Here is a 23,922-nt window from a genome sequence, read left to right on the forward strand (position 1 = left end):
TAGTGTACAGTAATAATCCACTAGAGGGACTCAAAGCACCATTTATGATGCTTTCCTGTTGGCTGAATTTTAGTATGGTGCAGTATGAAGTCAGTCTAAAAGGTTCAGATTTTGACTCATTTGGAGCAACAGTCAAAGTAAAACATGCTTCTTTTTTTGCCCCGTTTTATTTGTATAAGTCTCCTATTTCAGTTAGTCTAATTTCTGTAATTAGTGACTTTTGGGTTTCCGGCTGTTCTTAGTAGATGGTTAGTAGATGTAAATTTTAAGGTGTTTTTGGCCTGACAGCTCCATATTCAATATCCCTTCTTCAGTGCATCCACTATCCTCTTTGCACTCTTTAACTCCAAACCGCTCACCCTGCGATGTCCCTCTGTCTCCCATAGTGGAGCTCCTTCTTCTCTATCAACACTGTTACAGAAAGCATCACATCTGTAGTGCTCTTTTTCAGCCTGAAGCCACATTTCTGTTCACTGATCGTGACCCATCATCTAAATCTAGTTTCAAAAACTCTTTCCCATGAAGCTCATTAGCTTTAGCCCTCTGTACAACTCTGCACGTCACCCTTCTTTTTGAATATGAGTACCAGTACACCTTCATTCCTCAGACATCCTCTAAATGCCCAGGATTGTCTTAGAAATTCCATTCTGGTGAAAAAGTCCATTGCCCTGTCCTTCCCCTCCTTTCCCTGTGTTTGCATGGTCCTGGGTTCGCCAGGATTCCCTGTATTAGCTCTGTGATATACCGGTGAGCAGGGTGTTTCCTGCCTCTGGGCCTGTGACAGTTTTTCCCGAATTGGAAAAGCTGTTAAGAAAATGTGTGGATGTACAGGCTCACTGGCTGGTGACTGCAGTTTCATGTTTAGGGTTCAGCTAATCTTTAAAAAAAAATTGAAACTAGTTCTGCAGCACTAACAGCAATGATGTAAATAGGAAGGAGGTGAGGAACCAAGAACTGAGGAAACAAGTATGTCTTAGGAAGCAGGGCCTGTGACATCATCGCCACAGGTTGGTGGCAGGGGACAGCCGTGCACCGACACACAGTGCTGGACTGCAAGCTGATTGGTTGGACTCAGATAAATGAAGGCAGAGAAAGGAGAGATGAGAGAGGAGTGCTTCTGCACTCGGTCCTCTTTCTTCCTTCAGCCTCTCGCTCTGTTCCTTTCTCTCCAGCCTGCTCTGCTCAGAGGAGGGATTTGCCCTATCTTCCCTGGCTTAGCATACCATTGTGAAAGCAGTGGGAGGATGGAGAGATGCAGAAAGAAAAAAGAGGGGGAGAGGATGAAAGGGAAACAGCTGCTGCCTTTAAACTGATGTTCTTCTTATCGTGATATAATACAGGATATGTTCAGTGACTCAGCCATCAAAGAGCTGCTTGGAAACAATTATATCCTCTGCTTTATGTGCGTGTGTGATTATGCATATTTAAATTGTAGGCATATGTTTTATTTAAATATGAATTTGTTTATAGTGTCTGTGTACGGAAATCTATTTCAACTAGAAGAAAAGGAAGCATTAGATGCAATCATCTGCGCCACGACACAAAATTATAGTTAGATACAGTGAATCATCAAAGTATCACAATCAGTACTTTTATTGTTGCTGGAACGCCAGCAGGTTCTAATTTTTCTGTCTGACATACATTATATAGGTTCTTGTCACATGTATAATTATGCGTCTGGTCTATAGTAACCATATGGCCGGTCTGTTTATAGGCTGAGATGAAAAGCTGATTGGTGGATAAGTGAGCACTAATGAGACTGAGTGTGCCACCAGCCCTTGTTGACAGTTTAAACACCACTTCTGCGAATTTGAAAAGTACCGTCATCTCATTGTATTATTTCAGATTATTCCTTTCTGGCCTGGTTGTTTAAGTTAAAGCCTTAGAGCAGTGGTGTCAAACACAAGGTCAGAATCGGCCCTGCAAAGACCCACCAGACAGCTTTGGAAAATGTGAATGAGCGCATATAGATTTTAACCTTTCATAAGCTTTACAGCTTTTCCTATCAATAATGATTTCCCCCCATACTACACTAAAGTAATGAAGTTTCACTGGTCCATCCAACGTAAGATCAATGTGAGCTCTGTGTGGCCCCTGATGTAAAATGAGTTTGACATCCCTGCCTTAGAAGATCCCACTGGTTTGAGCCAGGAAAGCTGTTTGTTGTTGCTTCCAGCTTTTCCTTTATGGAAAACTGTGGTAGATTTCCAAAAGAGATATCTGGCTGAAACCCCTTAAACAATAAATACAGGAGATACCTCAGGTAGGGGTATCAAATGCCTTGTTGATACTAATCAAAGCCAAGCGAAGGCTAGATTTTCTTTGGTTCAAATGTATTAAAATGAATAACACTGGTTTTTGTGATGCCCAACTTGCCTCTTTTGTCTACAGTCCAAATAAATGTAATTACATGTAAACTGTCCATGTCATTTTGCTGCAAAAGTACAATGTAAAATGTTACATTTAATAAAATGTGGTCAAATGAAATTCGTATATTTATAGTACACATTCAGTTTATACCAAGCGTATTTTCCTCATTGGTTAATTATTTGAATAAATAAACCTTTTATCTTATATATTGCAGTTGGATTGTATTCAAACTAATGCTCCATGTTTATTGGTGTAGAGGGTTTGATGAGTTTAATAAAATAAAAGGGTCTGAGGATGAAGAATCCTTTTTTGATAGTATAAGTTGTCTTGAAACTGGAAATGCCTTTACCTCAACCCAACAACGACTGTTGCATGGAGTTGGCCACTCACCTGGGCTAATAAACGCAACGCACAAGTCTAAATTAAGCTCGGGTTTCATGACAAAAACACTGCATTGTTAAAATTAATGGATGTGATGAAAAACTGCAAATTACTTGTTTACATAGGAAGGTATGAGTCTTTCTAAGCTATCTGTAATTTTTTATTTCGGGGGATAAGCCCAATGAGGAGTCTCTAAATTGTTCAGCTTTAGCTGGTGAACAGTCCAGAACCTAAAGATTTCTAATTCTCTTTACTAAATCAGGAAAAAAGCAGCAATTATTTGCATTGGTGAATTTCTGATTGTTTCCATGGAGTGAATCCCTTGTTACTCATCTGTTTTCTGTATCCTCACTATAAAACAGGCCCATGCTTTGTGCCTTATTGCAAATGGAGAGAAAGCATACTCTTTGGACCAAAGTGCAAAAAAAGCACCAGTTTCTTCTTTTTTTGCCATCCTCTTTCGTTCCTTGGTATCATTGATTCTCCTAATCGTCCCTCCACCGATATCTTCAACCGTTGATGCGTTCCTCCCCTCCTCCCCTCCTCCTCTCGCCCTCTTGTCTTTCTGCTTGAGCAGAACTCACAGCTCTGAGCCTTTTTTCACGCTTCAGATGGCCATAGTGTTACTACACTCAAGCAGCACACACACACACACACACACACACACACACACACACACACACACACACACACACACACACACACACACACACGTGAACATATGAGGCTGCACTCTTTGTCAGTGACAATGACTCTGAGTGCTCCTCACTCACAGCTTGACCTTCTCTGAAAGCTGAATCGTCTCTCTCTCGAACTCAACATTTACCCACTCAGTCTGCAGCTGAGCGCGAGTTAAAGCTGGATGCCAGTCTACGAACACTGGACTGACATTACATGACTGAGAAAAGCATTTCAGTGGATTGGTAGCCATTATAGCCACATGGCTCTTGGGATGCTAGTGTCAGGACTCTGATGCTTTACACCAAACTGAACTATCTCAGCATTTACTGGAGGAGTTACAACAACCTTTGTTGCAGGCATGCATCTTTGTGATGATCCCCTGACATATTTCCTCGAGCCACCAGGCTGAAACTTGTAATTTCATTTGGGAAATACTGTAAAACAACCTTTCAAGATAATCTTTTGACTTAATCACTGTCAAAATGTCAATTTAATCAATATTTTTGATTTCAAATCAAGTGTTTGCAAAGCTAATCTTTAAATACAAAGATAATGTCATAGGTAAATCCTCTACAAAGCTGCTTGCCGACTCTTATTATGGGCATATAATTGATATTTTTGAGTTCCAGAGTAACATTTGGAACATGGAACACATTACTATACCTACACCTGTCCAACTGCTTGTTAGCACAAATATCTAATCAGCCAATTACATGGCAGGAACTCAGTGTATCCAGGCATGTCAGCCAGGGCGACCTGCTGACGTTCAAAGCAACCATCAGAATGTGGAAGAAAGGTGATTTAAGTGACTTTGAATGTGACATGGTTGTGTCTTTGTTTCTTCTTCACAGTTTGGGCCCTTAGTACCAACTGAGCATGTCCATCCCTTTATAACCAGTGTACCCAATTTATGATGTTGGTTGTCAATAGGATAACATACCATGTCACAAAACTCAAATCATCTCAAATTGGTTTCTTGAACATGACAATGAGTTCACTGTACTCAAGTGGCCCGGTGTTGCTCCCGGTGTGCTGTATAAAACACAGGATAGAAAATATGAGCTCAAATAACAAGTTTAACAGTGTGGGTTAGGTTAGTTAAATACTCGTCCATGAGTGAATTAACACTCACTCTGTCACTGGATACATGTATCGAGACAGACAAACAGGCAACCAGACAGACAGAGAGATAAATAATTAGGACATCAAAGCTGGCAGCTATTCTCCCTCAGAGCCTCATTCAGTCACAAACAGCTGTTATAGGGGTGCCCAAGTGGGACACAAACATTCACTCACAAACACTCGTACTTGTGTGTGATGTTCGGCACTTGCCTGGAACATTACAAAACAAAAACTTGGTACAGAAACCTTCAGTGTTCAGACAAAAATATATATTTGTCACAAATTTCTGTTTTATTTTTAGGAGGAAAGACACTACTGACTGCCACTGCGCTATGAAATAATCTGATGTGGGGCTCCTGCTGGCAAATGCTCAGTGTCTTTATGGGCTATTAGCATAACGGGGGCATTTTCTGTTATTGGGCTACTGGAGCTGAAGAAAGCAATTACGATAGTAGCATTGTGCTCAGTGGGAGGGTGGGGTTTTAAAACGGAACAATGTGGCAGTGGGGTAAAATAGCTGAGAGGATCACGAAGGAGGAAAAAAACACTGTGCCAAGATGAAAACAGGAAAAAAGAAAATGCAATAATGAAACATAGGTGACGGTCATAAAATCTCTTTGAAACAGAGGAGATGAGCAGCGTGACAGGCTGACAAAAAGGCTCATATGGAGGCAGTTTGGAGGAACAAAAGCAGAGTGGCATTCAATCGTAGTGTGGCACGGAGACTCTCGTAATCCCGTCATCCATTTGAATCGATAAAACCAAGACGTGCAGCGCCATCTCTTGACGTCAGAGTCATGAATATTTATGTGGTGAATCCAAACTCTGTGCTAAAGCCTTCCTCCACGTATTATATACATACTTACTGCCCTCCTTTCAAGTTATATTTAGATGCTATATAATATGACATCTATCAGAAACTAGGGTAAATACACAGCATGCGCTGTAAGTAAAGCACTATATCGTTTCACAGTTGTCAGTCACATTGAAGACACAAGGAAGAAACAAGCATAAGCCACATAAACTTAAAAGGGAGCTTTTATGTTAATTTCCAGCTCCATAATTGAATTCTTTTACAGTAGAATCCATTTTCCAGAATTCATATATGATCTTTATGTAATCTTTGTTTTAGCTCTTCTTTGTTTAAGCTAGCTATCTTCTGATTGACTGCTCTTCACAAACAGAAGGTCTAAACAGAAGATGGGTGGGACTTCTGTGTTCTCAGCAAATGTGCCTGAGACAACTATTTTAGGTATATTCAGGGTTAAAGAGGGATGGAAATATCTGGAACTGTGCTCTTGTGTGTGCTCAGTTAATGAGTTATTAATCTGATAGGGAGGGTAATGAATTTCATTACTAAATGAGGTTATTTTTTTGTGTGGTACAAAAAGGAAGCACTTGCTTAGTAAAAATAAGACGATAATGAGATCCCACTTTCAGCATTCCCCTCTTTCCTTCTCTTCCGTGTAATACGTTCATGGTGCAGAGGTAAAGTTGTGGTTGTGGTAGTTCGCAATCTAGCTAGTGCCACAGAGGAGGAGAGGGTATAAACAGAGTAGCATTTTCACTTTTACTTGCACAAACACTGAACTTATTAATCTGAGAGTTTGACCAGAAAATATGACAGACAAATTACCACAAACCTGGCCCCCTTCAACGTGCAGTGCTATAAAAGCGAGCTCTACTTAATTTTATAAGAAATACACTTTGTATAACTTGACTTCAAAATAACTCGCAAATACCAGCCGATCAATGTAAATAAGAACTTCTTAATGTTAATTCTTAATGTCTTGCTTGTGCTGAGGCTCCTGGCCTCCAGTGACCCCACAAGGTACATGGTTAGGAAAAGTATGGACTATAGAGAGGACATTTAGCCATTTGAATCAACTGTGTTGGATCAAGGACGCATCTAAAACCTGCAGGACACCCGGCCCTTGAGGCCTGGAGTTTCCTACCCCTGATGTAGCTCATTGAATAGTGTTAAATAAATAATAATAATAATCATTTTTGGGTAATGAAAAAGCATACTTTTAACATGCACAATAAACAAATGTCTTAACCTTTTTGTGTTGACTGTCACGTCTGTTTTTTATAGCCTATAGCACAGTTAAACAACATAAGATAACCCAAAGTGCTTTAAACACGGGCACATTCATGTCCCGAGTACTCATAAAACCCAGTTTCAAAATACATGAAAAGCCCAAAGATGAGTTTTTACCATAGAGTAGAAATCAGTATTTTTTAAAATGTGTTGAGGGTTTGGCAAATTACCCTACATAGGTTTTTATAGGTCATTTATAAGCACATTTAAAAACGACACAGGTTGACCAAAGTGCTGTACAAAGTAAAAAATAAAACAAACACTGTCACGGTTCTGGATCATTTTGACCCAGTTCTTTCAGTTTTTTATATTTTGGTATATTTCTACAGTATTGATTATTATTCTAGATTAAGTTCAGTGTCTGTCTGCCTCCTTGTAAATTGTTTCTTGTTTCCTGTTTTACTTTGGAGGTTCGTGTCTGGTGTCAGTGTGTTCCGGTTACGTTTCCCGTATCGTCAGCTGTGATTTCTCCCAGTGATTTCTCCTCTGCTGTTCATCTGCAACCTGCAAATAAAGCTGTTTACTTTGAGTTCAACTTCGCCTCACTGAATCCTGCATTTTGGGTCCTTCCTCCTTGCCTGCCGGTACACAGCCATGACAAAGAGAACAAAACAAACACTCAGTCACAATTAAAAGCTAGGGAGTAAAGATGTGTTTTCAGACGAGATTTAAAAATGTCGAGTGTTGGAGAGATCCTAGTTTGAAGAGGCAGACTGTATTAAAGTTTAGTTTAAGATCTGGTCTCCTCTGTGTTTTCGTCTGCCTCTAGGAACAATCAGAAGCAACTTATCAGCTGACTGAAGAGTTCTACTTGGAGTACTTTTTGTTAAAAGATCAGAGAGGTACGAAGGAGCTAATCCATTCAGAGACTTAAAAACAAGCAATAAAATCTTAAAATCAATTCTAGAGCGTACTGGAAGCCAGTGTAGGGTCAGAAGGTCTATATAGTACAATCTCTGTTTAGCATTAAGGTACAAGAAATTTAATGCTAACCATGATTTAATAATGTCATACAGGCGGTCTAGCAAAACTTTTAAAGAGCCTATAGAATTATTTTTAAGAGGAAAGTAGATTTGAGAATCATCGACATAACAGTGAAATGAGATTCCATATTTTCTGAAAACAGAACCTAATGGGAGCATGTAAAGGGAAAAAAAGTACTGGGCCAAGGATAGATCCTTGAGGGACATGCAAGCAGGGTGGATGTGGATGAAGAGCCACCAAACCTGGCAGAAACACTTCTGTCAGTTAAATAAGATCTAAACCATTCAAGTGCAGTGCATATTTACTAGGTGTTGGATTTATACTAAAATTTGCAGTATCACACAGGACTAACGGACAAACTTTTCTCTTGAAACTTTAGCCATTTAAAAAATAAGTGAAATTAGAAAACTACAATCAGTTAACTAAAGACACTGACTGCATTTCCAGTGCTCAGTGTGAGGAGATGATCTCCTCACACTGAGCACTCCTCAACTTGGAGGTAGAAAATGATTTGCCAAGATGTTCAGGTTCCAGGATCTCAGCCAGTTTCCTCACTGGACTGTCAGCAAGGACCTTCAGGTCTTGCTTGGCTATTATCCTCCCATAGATATACACACACATGTATTCATGCAGTCCTAGAGGAATTTCTCTCTTTTTCACCTTCAGTCACCCCAAACTCTAAAAATCCTCCAGTCACCTAATTAACTTTCTCTCTCCCATTTCCCCTCTCAACTCTCATCTTCCTCCCACCCTTCCTCTTTCTCACCATCATTCAGGCATCTGTGGGGGTGGCTGTAGAGATAAGCAGAGACTTTATCTGTCAGAAAGCCAATTCAGAATGGTTGACACAGCACATCTGATACACATCTCATGTGTCCTGTGTGTGTATGTGTGCGCGTTCAGAGGGGAGTGTGTTACAGAACTGATCAAACTGGCTTACATTAACAATTAAGGCAGTTTGAAATATAAAAAGAGACAACAATTAAAAAATACCAGCCCAGTAAACGTTTTCTTATTGAGCCTTTGTAGACATGTGACCACTAACCACATGGCATTAACTAGTCAGTCATTTTGGACATGTGACAAACACGGGGACAGCGTAGAATAAGTGAATAAGGCCCCCAGTCAAATACCTGTTGTTAGGGAAAAATCTGTATTCCCCAAATGATAGGCAAAAACCTTCTTATGATTACTAGCATACTGCTGCGGTCCTAGTTTGAATGGAACTGACAGACTTGTCTACAACAGCGTCCAGTTACTCTCTGAGCTTTAGTGAAACAGTGTAAAGTGTGAGACTGTTTTCCTTCAAAACCTTTGTAGGTGAATCTCCTCCAGTTTCAGTTTGTGTAACACTTTATCAAGTTGTACTACGGCTAGTATGTAGAGGATATTTGCAGACTAACATGAAAAATGACTGGCAACCATGGCAGTGTGCTAGCAATCAAAGCAATTACAGCTCTTTCTTCATCCAGTGAGAGCCAGCAACCTACACAAACTACTGCCAGCCACCTGGGCAGTACTTGTTTCTCAAGCAACCAGTGACTGTAGCACATGAGAAAATTGAATTGCCAGTTTACATCCATTCAGTAAATTACTGCCATCTTGTGACTGCAATTAGCTTCTGTCAGTAGAAGCTAGCTTAACTTGGAGCCACCGGAATACATAGCTTCTGTCATTTTAGTGGGTGTGACCCATGGACACAGGTTGGATCTTGCCAAGCTGAGTGGCTCGGTTCAAGCATTGTGGATAAGCCTGTTGCCTTGGACATGAGACTAGTTTGATATCACGTGCTTTGGGCAACACGTGTTAGCCAAGACGAGTCAGAGCTTATTATTCATAAAAACGTAACTAATTTGACTAAAAAGAGATTCAGGTGATGGACTGAGGACATAACTCCTATGATTCTGTGTTTGATAAAATGGGCGGTTTGCAGACTCTACCAGTATCTTCACATTAGCGTGTATCAGAAACTAGCTAACCAAATGGTGTAGCTGGGTTGTTCTGAGCTCATAGAAAAGCTATTTGTTTGGGTGGGGGTGTAGAAGGTTTATGACACAGGATAGCCAGCCTATAAACATCTGACTTTTAAAATCACTGTGGATTAAACAGAGTATATCCTTAAACATCTGCAAGTTTCTAAAAGTAATAACGTTTCACAATTCCTTATCCAGGGTGTAGTGGAGAGACGTAAAGACGTCTATGCTGACTGCACGATGCAGGACGCTGTCAGCATATATAACACAATAAAAGACAAGCAGCATGAAACAGTGTTTTTGAAGCTGATCCAATTTGTTTTGTTGGTGTTTTAAACATTATCGGCTTCCTTTCTGTAAAAACCACATTAGTGTCCGTGTGGGGGAGAAAGAACAGGATGTAGCAGCAAATCACAGTCACATGGTACACAGTCGAAAACAAAATGAACTCACCACAGGCACTTTGAAAAGGTGACTCTTTATTTTCTAATATTATGATGTATATAATATCCTTCATATAGGTAATCATATTTATACCACGTAAGTAAAAGTGTGCTTTTAATCACAGCATGTGTCCGTGTCAGACTGCTGTTAGTTGGAGGTTTACATTATAAAGTATACAGTGAAAATGGCTGGCATCTGTGTGTATGTGTGTGTGTTTGTTGGCATGTGTGTGTGTGTGTGTGTGTGTGTGTGTGTGTGTGTGTGTGTGTGTGTGTGTGAGAATGATGCAGTCAGTGTTCCTGTGTATAGAAAGACAAATGTGAGTGCCAGCATGTTTCTGCATGCATGTGTGTGTGTATATTTGTTTGTAGAGGACTAATTATCTCATGATAGGACTCAGAGGTATGGAGCAAGATAAAAAGCTGCCCGCTGACACTGATTTACACAATCTTTAACACTTAAACCTATTACCATCATGCTTTTAGTGTTACTTTTTATGCTACTTGAAGTTTCAGCTGTACATTTGACTTTATACTTTCATGACTGCTGCAAGAAAACACCCAAAATCTCCAGTGTTAACCCTAAAGACACACAGAGTAACAGCTGATTGTTACTAGTCCTCCTTATAGTTATCAACTGCTTCATCTTGAAGCAAAATGCTACAATGCCTCTAAGATACACTCCCTGAAAACAACTTTATGCTGGCCACCGCTGTACTCACAATATACATATGAACAGACAATATTTCTGGATTGTTTGCTCTGTCTTTGTGGCAAATTTTGTTGCTCTGTTCAGAAATTAATAAACTAACTGACAAATCCATAAGAAATAAAATAAAATATCAGACTCTAATCCTGAGTTTGTGCTCTGGCATTTTTTTCTAACAGTCCTCGGGTCAGTTTGAAATGGATAAAGTCAGGTTACATTTATTTACCACCAAAAACTGTCGGTGTATCTCAGTTCAGACACTTCCATCTGCTTACCAGCGTAATGTGAGGATGCTAGTGTTGCTAGTGGTTTAATCCCTGGTTTGATTCCGGGAGGAGACACATGTCCCTTATGGGGTTTGATTAGGAAAGGGAGCTGGCATAAAAATAAAAATCTACCCACTGTGGGCGACCCCTGTGAATAAAAGAGCAGCTGAAAGTAACTTCTTCTTTTTAGAGTTGTATCAAAAATACTGGATCGCTAGCTGCTGCTTTTTTAGTCTCTGTCTTTCTGTAATAATAAATTCTTCAGATTCTTCTACAGAATTCAAGAAGTTAACAAAACACTAAAACATGCCACAACAAGTGCAATATCTGTTAATTAATACTGGTGTGTGTGCTAAGTACACAGGACATAGCTTTCTCACATTAGCTTAAAAGAATTATGGGTCTTTGTGTGAAGCAGGCTAACCAGCATCACGACCGCTACTGGACACGTTTCCACAAAAATGTTTTGCTTAATTTAAACTGTAGGTGTACAGAAATATGTAATTTGAGGCACAGCGCAACAGTTTACGGCTATGCTAGCCACTTTCTGCAGGGTTTTTGTTGACATCTTGGAGATGCTAACTATGTCTGCTTGAGTATTTCTTTACATTCTTGTAAGACTTTCATGTGACACTGAAGTGGTCTGATCTCTGGGTAATGACAGGGACAGAGAGGGACAGAGAGGTGATGGCTGTAACAACCTGACGCATTAAGTCCAGGGTGCAGCAAAGGAGGCAGATTTTAGATGTACAAATGGCTTTTTAAAAGGTTACGGTTATACTAGTCTGTGGACAAGGAGAAGACATGTGCATTGAAATACTATTTTTACTTCACCTCTATTTTACGTCCTGTATATGGTTTGCTGGGTATTTTACTTGTGTAACAAATAACTTACTTAATCTTGAAAGATGAAGCAAATATCATAGCAACTGTTGATTTAATGTTTTTTACAGTCTGAAATAAAGTAGTGCTAACTAGCTTTGCCAATCACAGAGTTATGCAGCAAACGTGGCAAAAAGCCCACAGCCAGTGCACTGTCACACTGGTTTCATACACTGAGTAGCCTGACTCTACCCATTACAACATGGCTCAGTAAAAACTCAAGGGCAATTTAGACTCTATGGTGCGTGGCTTTCTCATAGAGAAACCTGTGTAGTAATCCAATACAAGTATGTCACATTAAGTGTTGTAGATATTTCCCTGCGAGTCTTCTGTAAATCTCAGTAAAAACAGTCACGATCTTTTCGTTTAAGGGCACAGTCTGATTTCACTTGTTCAGGAAGAGAAAAAACATGTTTTGTTGCTACTTTCAAAAGAAATTTAAGCAAGAAGGAGCCTGAATATTCCTGATGCAGAGCGAAACTCTCCAAGCTTGGTAAAACACGATACCGTTTTGGGCCTTTCATCCTTGGTCAGTCAACCGTGCCAGCCACAAATATATTCTGTAAACTACGTAAACAGCACTGTCTGAATGCAGGGCTTGAGGCAAAACCGTTAAAAGCACATTTTAATCGCTCTGTATTCCCTGTCAAAATAATTCATGTGAAATATAGGACAGGTACAAAATCTCTCTTCCTAAAAGGCTAAAGGTTGGCACAACCCCCCCCCCCAAAAAAACAAAAAACAGGGAAACAGGCCCAATAGCCACCAAGACTGGAATAACTCTTGTAATAATGGTTGCTATTCTTTATCTATCAATAGATTATGTTTAGAAAACTTAAAACAACAACTACCATGTCCGCAATCCATAAACTGCCACCGCCGTCAACAATGCTTGAAGTTAAAGTGAAATCATTTGGGGGAGGGAATCTGGTGAGTGAAACTTCCTAAAGGACACATTTTAAAAAGCCTAACAATTTTACAAGTAAGTCTTTCAGAGCAAGCACAGTTTGTTTTCCCAAATTTATGGGACATTTGGGAACACGAGGAACAGCAGGCAAAATCAGCTTGTGCTGATTCAGGACCAGGTGTCACTAGGGACTCAATAGATCATAGTCTATCCCCAAGCCCCCTCTGCTGATCCTAAACCAGCTGCACAGACAATGTAAGAAAAACAAGATCCAAATTAAAAAGTATAATAAAAAATGTTTCCGCCAGAGCCGACTGAATCCAGAACAGTCCTATTAGCTTGTATGGCTGCGTCTGCTGAGGAATGATCGGGGCAGTTAGCTCTAAAACTGATCCCGGTCCAACCATTAAAGGTCGCGAGGATGCAGAGGAGGTTATACTGGACGCCCCATGGCTGATCTTGGAGCTGTCTGAAGGCAGGACAGGCAGGCACTGGGTGCATGGGTGAGGAGAGGCTAACTGCACACACGCACACAAACACGCACAATGTAAATATTAACACACACAAACATGCAGGCACATAACTCCACCTGTAAGCCCTCCTCACACAGTGACCTTAAATGCGTTAGTGTGTCTTGGTGTGTGTGTTGCGAGTGCAAAGTGTAGAGTGCTTATAGCAAGTGTTTGTCTCTGAACTATTCCTTCAAAACAGTTTTTTTCTGGTCGTCCGTGGTTGATTAGCTGGCTCAGTGTACTGAAGTCCCATCAAGGAGCGACACAACAGCGACGCAGTGGTAACAGTTTGTCATTTTCTTCCAAAGAAACACCAAACATGACACAGTGATAGTTGTTTTTGTTTTTTTTTAACCCAGAACAGAACATTTCTCTCTGCGCCACACCGGGCAAAGCTGAAGCTGTGAGCATGTATGTGTGTGTGTGTGTGATCATTAACGAGACTACATCGTTGTGTGCTGTGTTCTTGTGCTCCTATACTCATGAGGACCAATAATCCCAAAGCTTCGAATTCTATTTCAAGTTAAAGTTTAAGTGTGCAAAAGTTTGATTACGCTGTTCGGTCACAACTGATATCAGTTGATTACCTTTGATGATGATGGCATTATTTTGATGAGCTTACATGATGCGGATGTTTATTTCTGTCCAGTTTTGTTTTTGATTCTGCAGCACATCCTAAAGATTGTCAGTTATCTTGGATCATCATGCTTGTGCTGTGAGAAAAGAAAGGAATCATTGTTGGTCATTCATTTTAATCACGTCATCAACTGACCCCCATTTCTTGGAGGGGCACATAAGGTTGCTGAACCTAGATCAGACCAACTGAAGAAACCCCAGATGTAAAGTAAAGGCTGGATCTATCTTACCCTGATGCATAAATCACTCTGTAACACGGTAAATCTGGACTCATCAGACCACATGACCTTTTTCCATTCCTCCAGAGTCTGATCTATATGCTTTTGAGCAAACTGAAACCTTTTATTCACTAACTAGCCTCACTAATACATGCTTTTCACAGCTGTTTAGTTCTCTTGTGCGTGTTTAAATACCCTTACTTTTGCTATTAACATAGCCGTGAGTTCTACGATTGGATAACAATCATTCTGGGGGGTTTTCCGACCATATTTTTCCTGGAAGTCGATGCATCATTGTTTCAGGTTTTAAATAATGCATCGGACAGTTCTTAACCCTGTTTTTATTCTTTAATTAACAGTCATTACGTCTTCCAAACTCGTGAAACTGGAGGGTTTACTGATGCTTGTAGCCTGCTATCTGAGGCAGTCTTCTCCTGTGCAAGTGCAAACAACAAAAACTAGCATTGAAGCTTTGGGTAAAAGTCCTCAAAAGTAGAGGAATTTGTATGTATAGCTACTTGGAATGCATGTGTCCGTGTGGTGTGTGTGCGTGTGTGTGCGCTGCAGTGCTGAGTGTCCTGCTGGCAAATTGTAAAGTGACCTCTGGCACCGGTGAGGTGAGGTTTATGTCCATGAGCGATCGTCCGAGTGCTCCACTCCTAATGTCCCTCCTGTCAGAAACTTCAGATGTGATTAAAACAACACAACCTCACAATCACATCAAAGTAGAAAATGAAACTAGAATAATAGAATATTAGAAAGACTACAACCCCTGCTTCCCAACTCCACCCCCCTGCGATCAACCCTCCCCAGCCCCCGCCCCAATGAATAGATTACTATAATATGTGACAGAGTTTATCATCCTCTGCACAGTGGCACCTTTAGAATAGAATAGAATAATTTTTTTTTACTAATAATATATCAGAGTATCAAAGCTTTATGAAGAAGAGACAGACAGTGGCCTAGTCTCAAAAAGCACCCTGTGCTCTACTGAAGTAAACATCATTACAGCGCGGGCTAATGGGCCCGCGTGCCCTTGTAAGGCGTCTTTTGTGTAGCAGTCGAGTATCCCTACAGAGTATAGAGATTAGGGTGCCATTTGAGACTAAAGCAAATGTAAGCACTGGAAGCAAATGGATATGGCATGCATGGTTTGAATGGTCAACGCTGACATGGCTCATGGATGGCAGTTCTGAACTTCGACCCTAAGCAGACCCCTCGAGGTCTGAGCCGATGAGAGCTACGAAGCTACCGCTACTGTTGAGTCAGTAAATCCTACGCGGATTAGAGTACTTACAACTGCAAACCTAAAGCTAACCTGGAGGTCGTGATACATAGAAAACATCTGGAGTAATATTTGGCACCAGGCATATTTTGCTAATTTATGTTTGAATCTTAAGCAACTGAAATAACTCTTAAATATGCTACCTTTGCTTAAGGCAATAGTCTTCATCTCTAATTACGTCACAAAATTACTCATCTAACCTAAAGTTAAGTCAAAAAAAAGTAGCAGAGTAGAAAAGCGTAGTCTGATTTTCCTCTACTTCAGCTTCTCTTTTACACAAAGCGTGCTGTATTAGTGGTTAGCTTGTTCAACAACGATTGTTTCTGTGCAAATGTACTTTGCTTTTTCTCCCCCTCCCTCCCACGTTACACCCTTAAAATGAAATTGCTGCAGTGCTGAGCATAAAAAGCCCTTGTGTGCTCCTGTCCTTTAAAAATTAAAAGCCCTTGCTTGGAGAAAAGTAGGGTTTTTTTTCCCCCTTTCACAGCCCATGACAAAAGCTGATGCCCCTAGTTGCAGTTGCAAAATTAATATTTACATGTAGAGGACAGTAGCAATGCACGTTTGTCCCTTTAAGCTCCCTTTATGGCGTCGGAGACAGGAGATAAAACAGCAGCATCATAAATTAAACAGTGTGTGCGAGGTTTAAAACATATTTTATTATCAGAGTAATGACTGTCAGAGTAGTAGCTTGACAGTGTCGGGTTGGTGTTGTTTCATGTTGACTTTATACAAAACAGTGCAATGGCTGTTTATGGGAAGGTAAAAGAACAATAACTGAAAAAATAAAAAAAGCATTTTTTTTTTCCTCTTTTGAGTTTCACACTTACTTGTTACTCACAGTCCCAGAAACAGGTTGAGAAAAATGGTGTGACTAGATACTCATGCTCAGGTTTCACAACCCTCCCTGTCTCCTCTCTGTAGATTTTATGGCTGTGTTGCCTTTTTTCCTCACAGTGTCAAATTCTGTCGCCTCGTGTCGTGAGATAGAAGATTACTGAGTAAAGTGAATAATTCAGCTTGTTTTCTTAATGTTTTAGAATATGCCTCCTTTTACTAAAAGGCTGGAATACTTCAGAATTACACTAGTTGCCACTGCTTACAAATGCACAGATGCAGCATTAGATTGTTGGGAAACCCAGTGGACTGACTGTGTAAATATTAGGCATATAGTAGTAGATCAGGGGCTTTATCACAGTAGTTTTTTGTGCTGCTTTTCCTGCAGAAAAGTAAGGCCATTACACACCGAGCATGTGGCAAAAAACCCAAAATGAAATTCTAGATCTTTCAGATGCGAATTTGTCGTGTTAGGTATATTCCGCATTTTTGCAAAAGCCGCATTTTTGCAAAAAACGTCCTCAAAAAAGACGCATCAAGCCACAATGAACTGGTCCTGATGTTTCTAAACAACAAAAGGAAAGAAGCAGAGATTCTGGGTTCATTCAATTCTCACGAGAAGGCAGCAGCATGGAGAATTTCATGGTTTGATCCAGGAGTTGAATCTTTATCACGACTGCTGTCGTACATATTTCAGGATGTCAGCAGGGCAGTCTGAGCTCTTCCCACATCTGAGGAGGCAGGGAAATTATTTCAGAGTTGACTGACCTGGAGCACCATCTAGCTGTATGTCTGAAAAGAAACAGTACTGTTGCGTTTCAGTATGTTCAGTAAGTGCGTTTTGAGCTACAAGCGCACTTGTAGCCACACGCAGTGGTCTGATTGGTCAGATCTGTTAATTCGAATGCAAAAAAATCTGAAAAAACTGTGCTTGATTCCATAAATGAAATCCAAATTCGTCTTGCAAAATTATGCGGTAGCTGTGAACGCCTGCATTGAGAATAGGCGAGTATTTTTAACAAACAAAATATTGGTGCAAATTTTACATGTCCGGTGTGTAAAGGCCATTAGTCTGAAAGGCGTCCAAACACTGCTGCTCAGTCAGATGCACACAGTGTTCTCCGGTGCCTCGATGCGTGGATCGCAGCAGTATTTGACACTGGTCCTCTTAAGGCTGGAGAGGTGGCAGTGGAGTAAGTAACTAGTTTGTCAGCCAGTGTGTGAGCAGTGGAGATGAAGAGCAATGAGGAGGCTGTGAGTGACTTAAATAAATAATACAATTGGACTATCCTCCAATTCCATCTCCCGCTGCTTAATTTGTGTGCTACATACGAACAGTTTCCTCCTATTGGAGACGTCTACTTTAGCTTGTGTTTACTCCTGCGACTGTAAATCTGACAGGTTTTAATATTAAATCAGAAATGTGTTCACCAAGAGGTAGTGGGCAAACAAACGGTGCTGCCTTAAAGCCTATTCACAGCTCAGTGGTCTCCCCTCCACAGTACCCTGAACCAACAACCTCCAGAAAACCTAACTAGTCTCCAAAAACGCCACCAATGGAAGACAGGAGCTAAATCTAATGGAGAGGATGGGAAGGGTGAGAGGAGGTGTGGAGGTGTGGCTACACAGAAAAAGGTGAGAGGTGACACATGGACGCAGACAGACAGCTTGGCAGACAGACCACCTCTTTTTAGGTTTTAGGTGAAAAAATAAATAAATCAAGAGGTGGCAGAAAAAACAGAAGGAAGCACCAATGGATCTTACGTTACCATCTATAAGAGATTCTTTAGGTTGTTGAGTCAGACCTTTTCTACCCAGCCTGCAACAGCTAATCCACGGTTTCTTCTTTACTCATTGAAACCGCCAGGTAGGTTTAACCACTGACCTGGAATCAGAGCGATGAGGGGAAAATGTGACCAGGGAAGAGCTCAATTCATTTTCAGTTCAGTCGTGAAGCGAGCTTTCCGATCGATCAGTATGAAAGTTTATATACAAAATGTATAGAAAATGATAACTGCTTCCACAAATGCACTGGTTTAAATGGGCAAACCGATCTTCAGTTTATAATTTGAATCTAGCTGAACTGAAAAGGAATCAGAGCCCACGACAAGGTGCTGACGTCTTCACGTTTACTGTAATCAGAGGGTCAGCTGGGAGCTCTAAGGCCGGTCCCCTTCCCTGACCCGACTCTGCTGCTATCCAAAAGGTCAGGAGGACAGAGGTTCACACAAAGTCTGTCACCCCTTCTCCTCAAATTCACATTGTAGTTTTTTTGTGGCGCTTTTGTTTTTTTTTTGTTGTTTTTTTTAAAGAGAAGTTGCCCCAAACAGAAAAAACACTTAATATATTTTACATTTCCACTAATTCCCATTTCTCCTGTGAGGAAAAAGCCTGAAAATCAATTTATGAACATAAAACTCATGAACATAAACCGAATGTGCCTTGATATATAAGGAGTTACAAGTATTACTACAGTGATATGTGCTGGGGCTGGGAACAACTTCTCTATTAAAACCAACCCTGCTGCACACACTCTCACAGGGCTCAGGATTCACAGTTCGAAGGCTAAAAGTTCACAGTTCACAGTCAAAGTTTAGCAACCCCCCCCCCCCCCCCCCTTCCCACCCCATAACCCTGTGTGTCCCCTGCTTTTGCTTGCACTCCCCCCCCCCACATTTCTCATCCTCCTCCTCTTTGATACTCTGATTGGGGCGATATCTGTAGCCAGCACCTCTCAGACAGGTGTGGTTCTGCGGTTGGGGTCCTTGCTGTAGTCTTTAGTGAGCGTGCTGCTCTGGAGGAAATCCCTCTCCGAGTTAAGCAGCCCGCCTAAGCCGCCAACAGGTTTGCTGCCGGCATTGCCGGCCTCTCGTGGGTTCAGCGTGTACATGGGCATCTCGGAGGCGGCGGGCCCTGTGTAGCCACCTTTCCCCAGTGGCGAGGCATCGCGGCTGGGAGCCTCTGAAGAGCGAACGCTGGAGCGGCGCCGGAAACGGTAGCGATAGGAGGGTATGCGGCTAAAGGCGGACTTCTTGATGAGCTCAGTGCGGGACTTGGCCCGGAGCTTGCGGTGCTTCTCAATGAACATGTGCACAGCCAGCACACCCACCATTTCCGCCATAATGAAGGAGAGGGCCCCGAAGTAAAAAGACCAGCCATAGGAGTAGGACTTCTTGCTGTCACTCTGGCCTGGGTCGCCAGAGTTGGCTGAGATATAGACAATAATTCCAATGATGTTACTGAGGCCTGGACAGACATAAAGAAAGAGAAACTGTGAGAGCCACAAACTAACAAAAATAACACAACTACAGTATACTAAGAGACGGTCATGGTACCTGTGTATTGGACCCAAGGTTTAGAGCATTCATGATTATTTCTGGGTTTGTGACCTGATTTATGTTAACTTATTTAGTCATTTGAATATATTATTAGATTTTGTCTTTGTTTCTAGTTCTTGCTTTCTTGGTTGATGAGGTTGGTTCCCTTTCCTGTCCAGCCTGTCCTCGTCTCAGCGTTTCCTTTGTGAAGTCTGTCCTTTCTCCGTGTTTGTTCACTTTTCTCTCGTTGTGTAAACTCTGCATTTCTGTTCCTATTCGTTTTATTTTGACAGACTCTTGTCCTGTGTGTGTTAAATTCAGTTTTCCTTCCACTTGTCTAATTGGTTAGATTCAGTTCAGCTGTGTGTTTTTCCCCAATCTGCCCTCGTCTCCTCTTAAACCCTCAGTTTGCTTGCTTCTTTATTGTGTCCTCCCTTGTGTTGTGTGTCCTGTGTTTCTTCTATAGTTCCTAGTTTGTAAGTCCCTGGCTTTTGCCTTTCCTGAGTTTTGTGTTTTGGTATTTTGATCCTATGAGTTCTAGAAATATTGGGTTCAAAACCTACCTGCCGCCTGATATATCATCTAATGTATTTTTTTTCTTTCAGGCACACAACATAATCAGATTTCACTATTTTGATATGTATAGTTATTTATTTACTTGTTTACCCTCTGCTCAGATAAGCTTTTTTGTGTTGGTGGCGTTCCAACACATGTGGTCAAAAGGGAAGTTGCCCTCGGGTGGACAAACTGTGCCACATCAGCCAGTGTAAATAACCGATACCGCTAGAATAACAAATAGCTGATCGGCCGATAGTTTCAGCCCATCGATTGGTCAGGCTCTAGTGAGCAGTGTGCAGTAATTGAATACTTTAATTTCAAAACCTCAGTAACTGAGGCTCTTCTAAAACACGGTTTGTTGGCTTAAAAAACCCCAACTCTAAAATGTCCCTTCCCTTTATCCTTTACAGCACCGCCAATCAGAGGAAACGAATCAGATCATGTAGACACTCAAACAGGTCCAGTTCCATTTATCTGTTAGTGCATGAACGTTGTAAACAACATGAGCAATTTAGTATCCTAACTTACAACACCACACCCTTTTTTTTAATAGTGATTTTTGTCTGTTAACCTTCATTTATTAAAGCAAGGTGTGTGGTGAAGCTACTGTGGGATATCTCTTATTTGTAATGTTTTTGTTGGCTATTGTGTTGTCATTTTGTGCCACTGCATGAGCCTGTACTGTGTTATTGCTGACCAGTTTGTTCAGCGATTTCATTTGTAATGTTTCCAGCTGCATCTTTAGTCCTGTCTGGTGGACATGGTGCATTTTTCTGCAAAAGACAGTCGCATTTGTTAAAAACTAATGAAAATACAATTTTTCTGTGACTAATAACCTTTTCAGTGCAATTAAAGTGAACTTACTAAACCTTAACATGTGAGTCAGATAAAAAAATGCTTAGTTAAAACTAATAATGTTGTAAAGATTTAGCGGTTTTGTTTTTTTCCGCGCATCTCAGGTCTTTAATTACAATTCTGGCTACCGGCGAGACAATCGAGATAAGACGATTATCTGCGTTCTGTTTTGCAACAATGCCCCCGTTTTATATTGCGCTACATAATAAATTCAACCAATGTTGTTTACAGCAGTGCCTTTACTTTAATTTGCTTTAAATTGATTTTTTTTTAAACTCCTATTCAACGTTTAAGGAAATCCATTGTTAAAAAAGACAAGGGTTCAATAAATGCATCAGTAAAGGTTAATGAGTGTTTTTAATAATTCCGATTACAAAACCGACCAATAATAATCACCTTGCGAGACCCCAGGAGACCCCGGGAACATCACCAGGATCATTACAGTACGGATACGTAAGTACAAGGGTGTGTGCAAAGATGCTTTGCTGCGTCCCAATGAAAGACTCTATAGGTGTGTGTGTTTGCACTCTCACACCCTCACAGTGCATCACAGTGGCATCATGGCATTCTTGTTGATTGATTAATCAGCTACTGTGTCCCATATCCACACTTTGGTGCCTCTCATGGGCTCTTCTGTGTGCTTTAGATGCTCAATGGGCTCCTCAACAAATATCTGAATGCTGTGCCTCCTCCGTTTAGAGTCGGCCCACAGTGACACAGCTGCACACACTCAGACACATGTGGCTCACACAGACAGCCGCCTTGTTGTTATCTCAAGCTCCTTTCACCAGGTCAGAGAATGTAAGGCATTTGGCTGGTACTGTATTTAAATGAAAAAAAATGTGGTATGAGGTGCTGAATTTGTGAATTAGTAAGTGTGGTTTCATGTACGCTGTTCTGATGACTGACGATCACTGTAGCTAAATTCCTAAGAGGAAAGAGGACACACATGGACACGCAGAGACACTCGCAGTGATGACTAACCTGCTGAGACGAAGAAGATTCCTGCGCTGAGGATGACGTTGTGTCGGCTTCGGTAAAACTCACTGGCAGCCACGCAGAGCCCACCCAGAAACAGCAGACCCACACTCATGATGGGGAAAAGACTGGAGGCACGCACAGCACCTGCACATACACACAAAGAGTGGAAACGCGTTCATAACAGGTGCAAACTTTTTATTTTGCCGTGTAAAGACGTCGCCTTTCAGATCCATCAGAAACTGATGAAGGATCATTTGTGCTGGAAGAACAGTAGCTCCACCATTACGTCATCAAAATCACTGGTGCGCATCACTTCTGTGCTGGATGGAGGATGGAGATGCAAGGGGAAGAAAAAAAGAAAGAAAAAAAGGTTCCACTTTACACACACGAGGCAGCGGGCTGCTAAATGCTCGACTGAACCTGAATTCTGAACATGTTAAAGCATTCAGAGGATTTGCTAGAGAGAGCAAGGGAGAGAGACCGAGAGACGGACGGAGAAGGGGAAAAAAATGGACAAGACCCAAGACAGATGGAGAGTCACGCTGACATATGCGAGGCAAAATAATGAATGTGAAAGTGAGGCTTCAGTGGGAGTGAAATATTTGTCATATGTGTGCAGGATGCGATAACATATTGAGGAATATTTGCAAACAGCTTGTTGCGCAGAACTGAGATTCGGGCTATTTTGAGACACCGAATATATGAGGAGAGCCCATGAATCAGAGTTTTATCATATACGGTTGTGTCTTCACAAAAAGACTAAAAGTAAACGAAGCAGATCATTGTCGCTTTTTTCTCCATCTGTTTTCTTTATGTTTGTTGTTTCTTGCGTGGCAAAACATTCCCGCCGTGACCGAGAGCTGCAGATATTGCTCGTACAGACTCCGCCCCTATGGCCCACAACCCTGGGCTGCATGAAATGCTGGTCACTAGGTCTCTGCTCCTTATTGGCTTATCAGCTCTAAGGACTGTGATCTAATTGGCTCCCTCTGGGGATGTTGCTCTGTGTTCAGTGGAGCAATGAAAAAGAGGCACAGGCTGAATCCCTTCCCCTTCTTTTCTGTTGTTGTTTTCCACCTTTACTCCTACAATAAACAGAGAGCTCACTTCTCTGTGTTTTCTACTAAATACTCTCTCTTTATCTTTTTATCCTCTTTTTTTCTTATAATCCTTTTTAACCTTATGAAGTATTTTAGTATTTATTTATTTATTGTCATTGTCAAGAACAATGAAATTGCGTTTGGGGCTTCCATACAACCCAAAAAAAAGAAGAAAATAATAAATACCCCTTAAAACCCAAGTGTACATATTTAACCCAGTGTGACTGGGTTAAATATGTAAAGGCTTTTTTAGGTTCAGTTTCTTAACTACTTGCCATTAGTTTGTGTTTCTTCATTATGTAGTGTTATGGAACGCCATTAAGGTCATAATTTGTTTTGTTGTTCCTGCTATTAGACATTGTAATATTGCCAGCTGCTGTTTATAAACACTGTTCTGGGTACATAATTATACCAGCTGGCATAGAAATGCCAGTCACAATAATATATATATATATTTTTTTTAAGAAACTACCCATTTCCCATTATCCTTTGGATGAGAAGAGTGATAAAGAGTACTGAGTGAAAGTCTTCTTCTTTATATTTCCTTATGTTTTGCTTGTGACTTGTGACAGTGACCTATGAAACATTCAAACATAAAAAAAGCCAAATTACATTTTTTTATAGGCATACAATACTATTTTTGCACCAACAAGGTGATCCCCAAAGTGTTATTAGCTGACACATTTCAGCATGGTGTGGAGATCGGCCTGAAATCTGAGGTAAATGGACAAGTGGATGACAAATGAAGAAGTGGGAGGCCCCCCAAAAATATCTACACCAGATATAATCACCCTATTAGAGCAC

The 23,922-nt window shown here is 40.9% G+C and overlaps 1 protein-coding gene across 1 annotated transcript in view; it reads right to left on the minus strand.

Annotated features, from left to right (window-relative positions):
• Positions 1–18,962: 18,962 nt before the first annotated feature.
• cacng3b (calcium channel, voltage-dependent, gamma subunit 3b) overlaps positions 18,963–23,922 on the minus strand; it is a 37,430-nt gene continuing 32,470 nt past the window's right edge. Inside the window, exons 3-4 of the mRNA XM_085405148.1 lie at positions 22,022–22,162; positions 18,963–19,553 (exon numbers count right to left, since the gene is read on the minus strand). Of these exons, the coding sequence (XP_085261274.1) occupies positions 19,042–19,553; positions 22,022–22,162 (653 nt within the window). The 3' untranslated portion in view covers positions 18,963–19,041. The remainder of the gene's footprint in view (positions 19,554–22,021; positions 22,163–23,922) is intronic.

This window comes from Rhamphochromis longiceps, linkage group LG4 (genome assembly GCF_057381845.1).
Source record: "Rhamphochromis longiceps isolate RC_006_pf linkage group LG4, R_longiceps_female_GT1.1, whole genome shotgun sequence".
In the NCBI taxonomy this organism is placed as follows: domain Eukaryota; kingdom Metazoa; phylum Chordata; class Actinopteri; order Cichliformes; family Cichlidae; genus Rhamphochromis; species Rhamphochromis longiceps.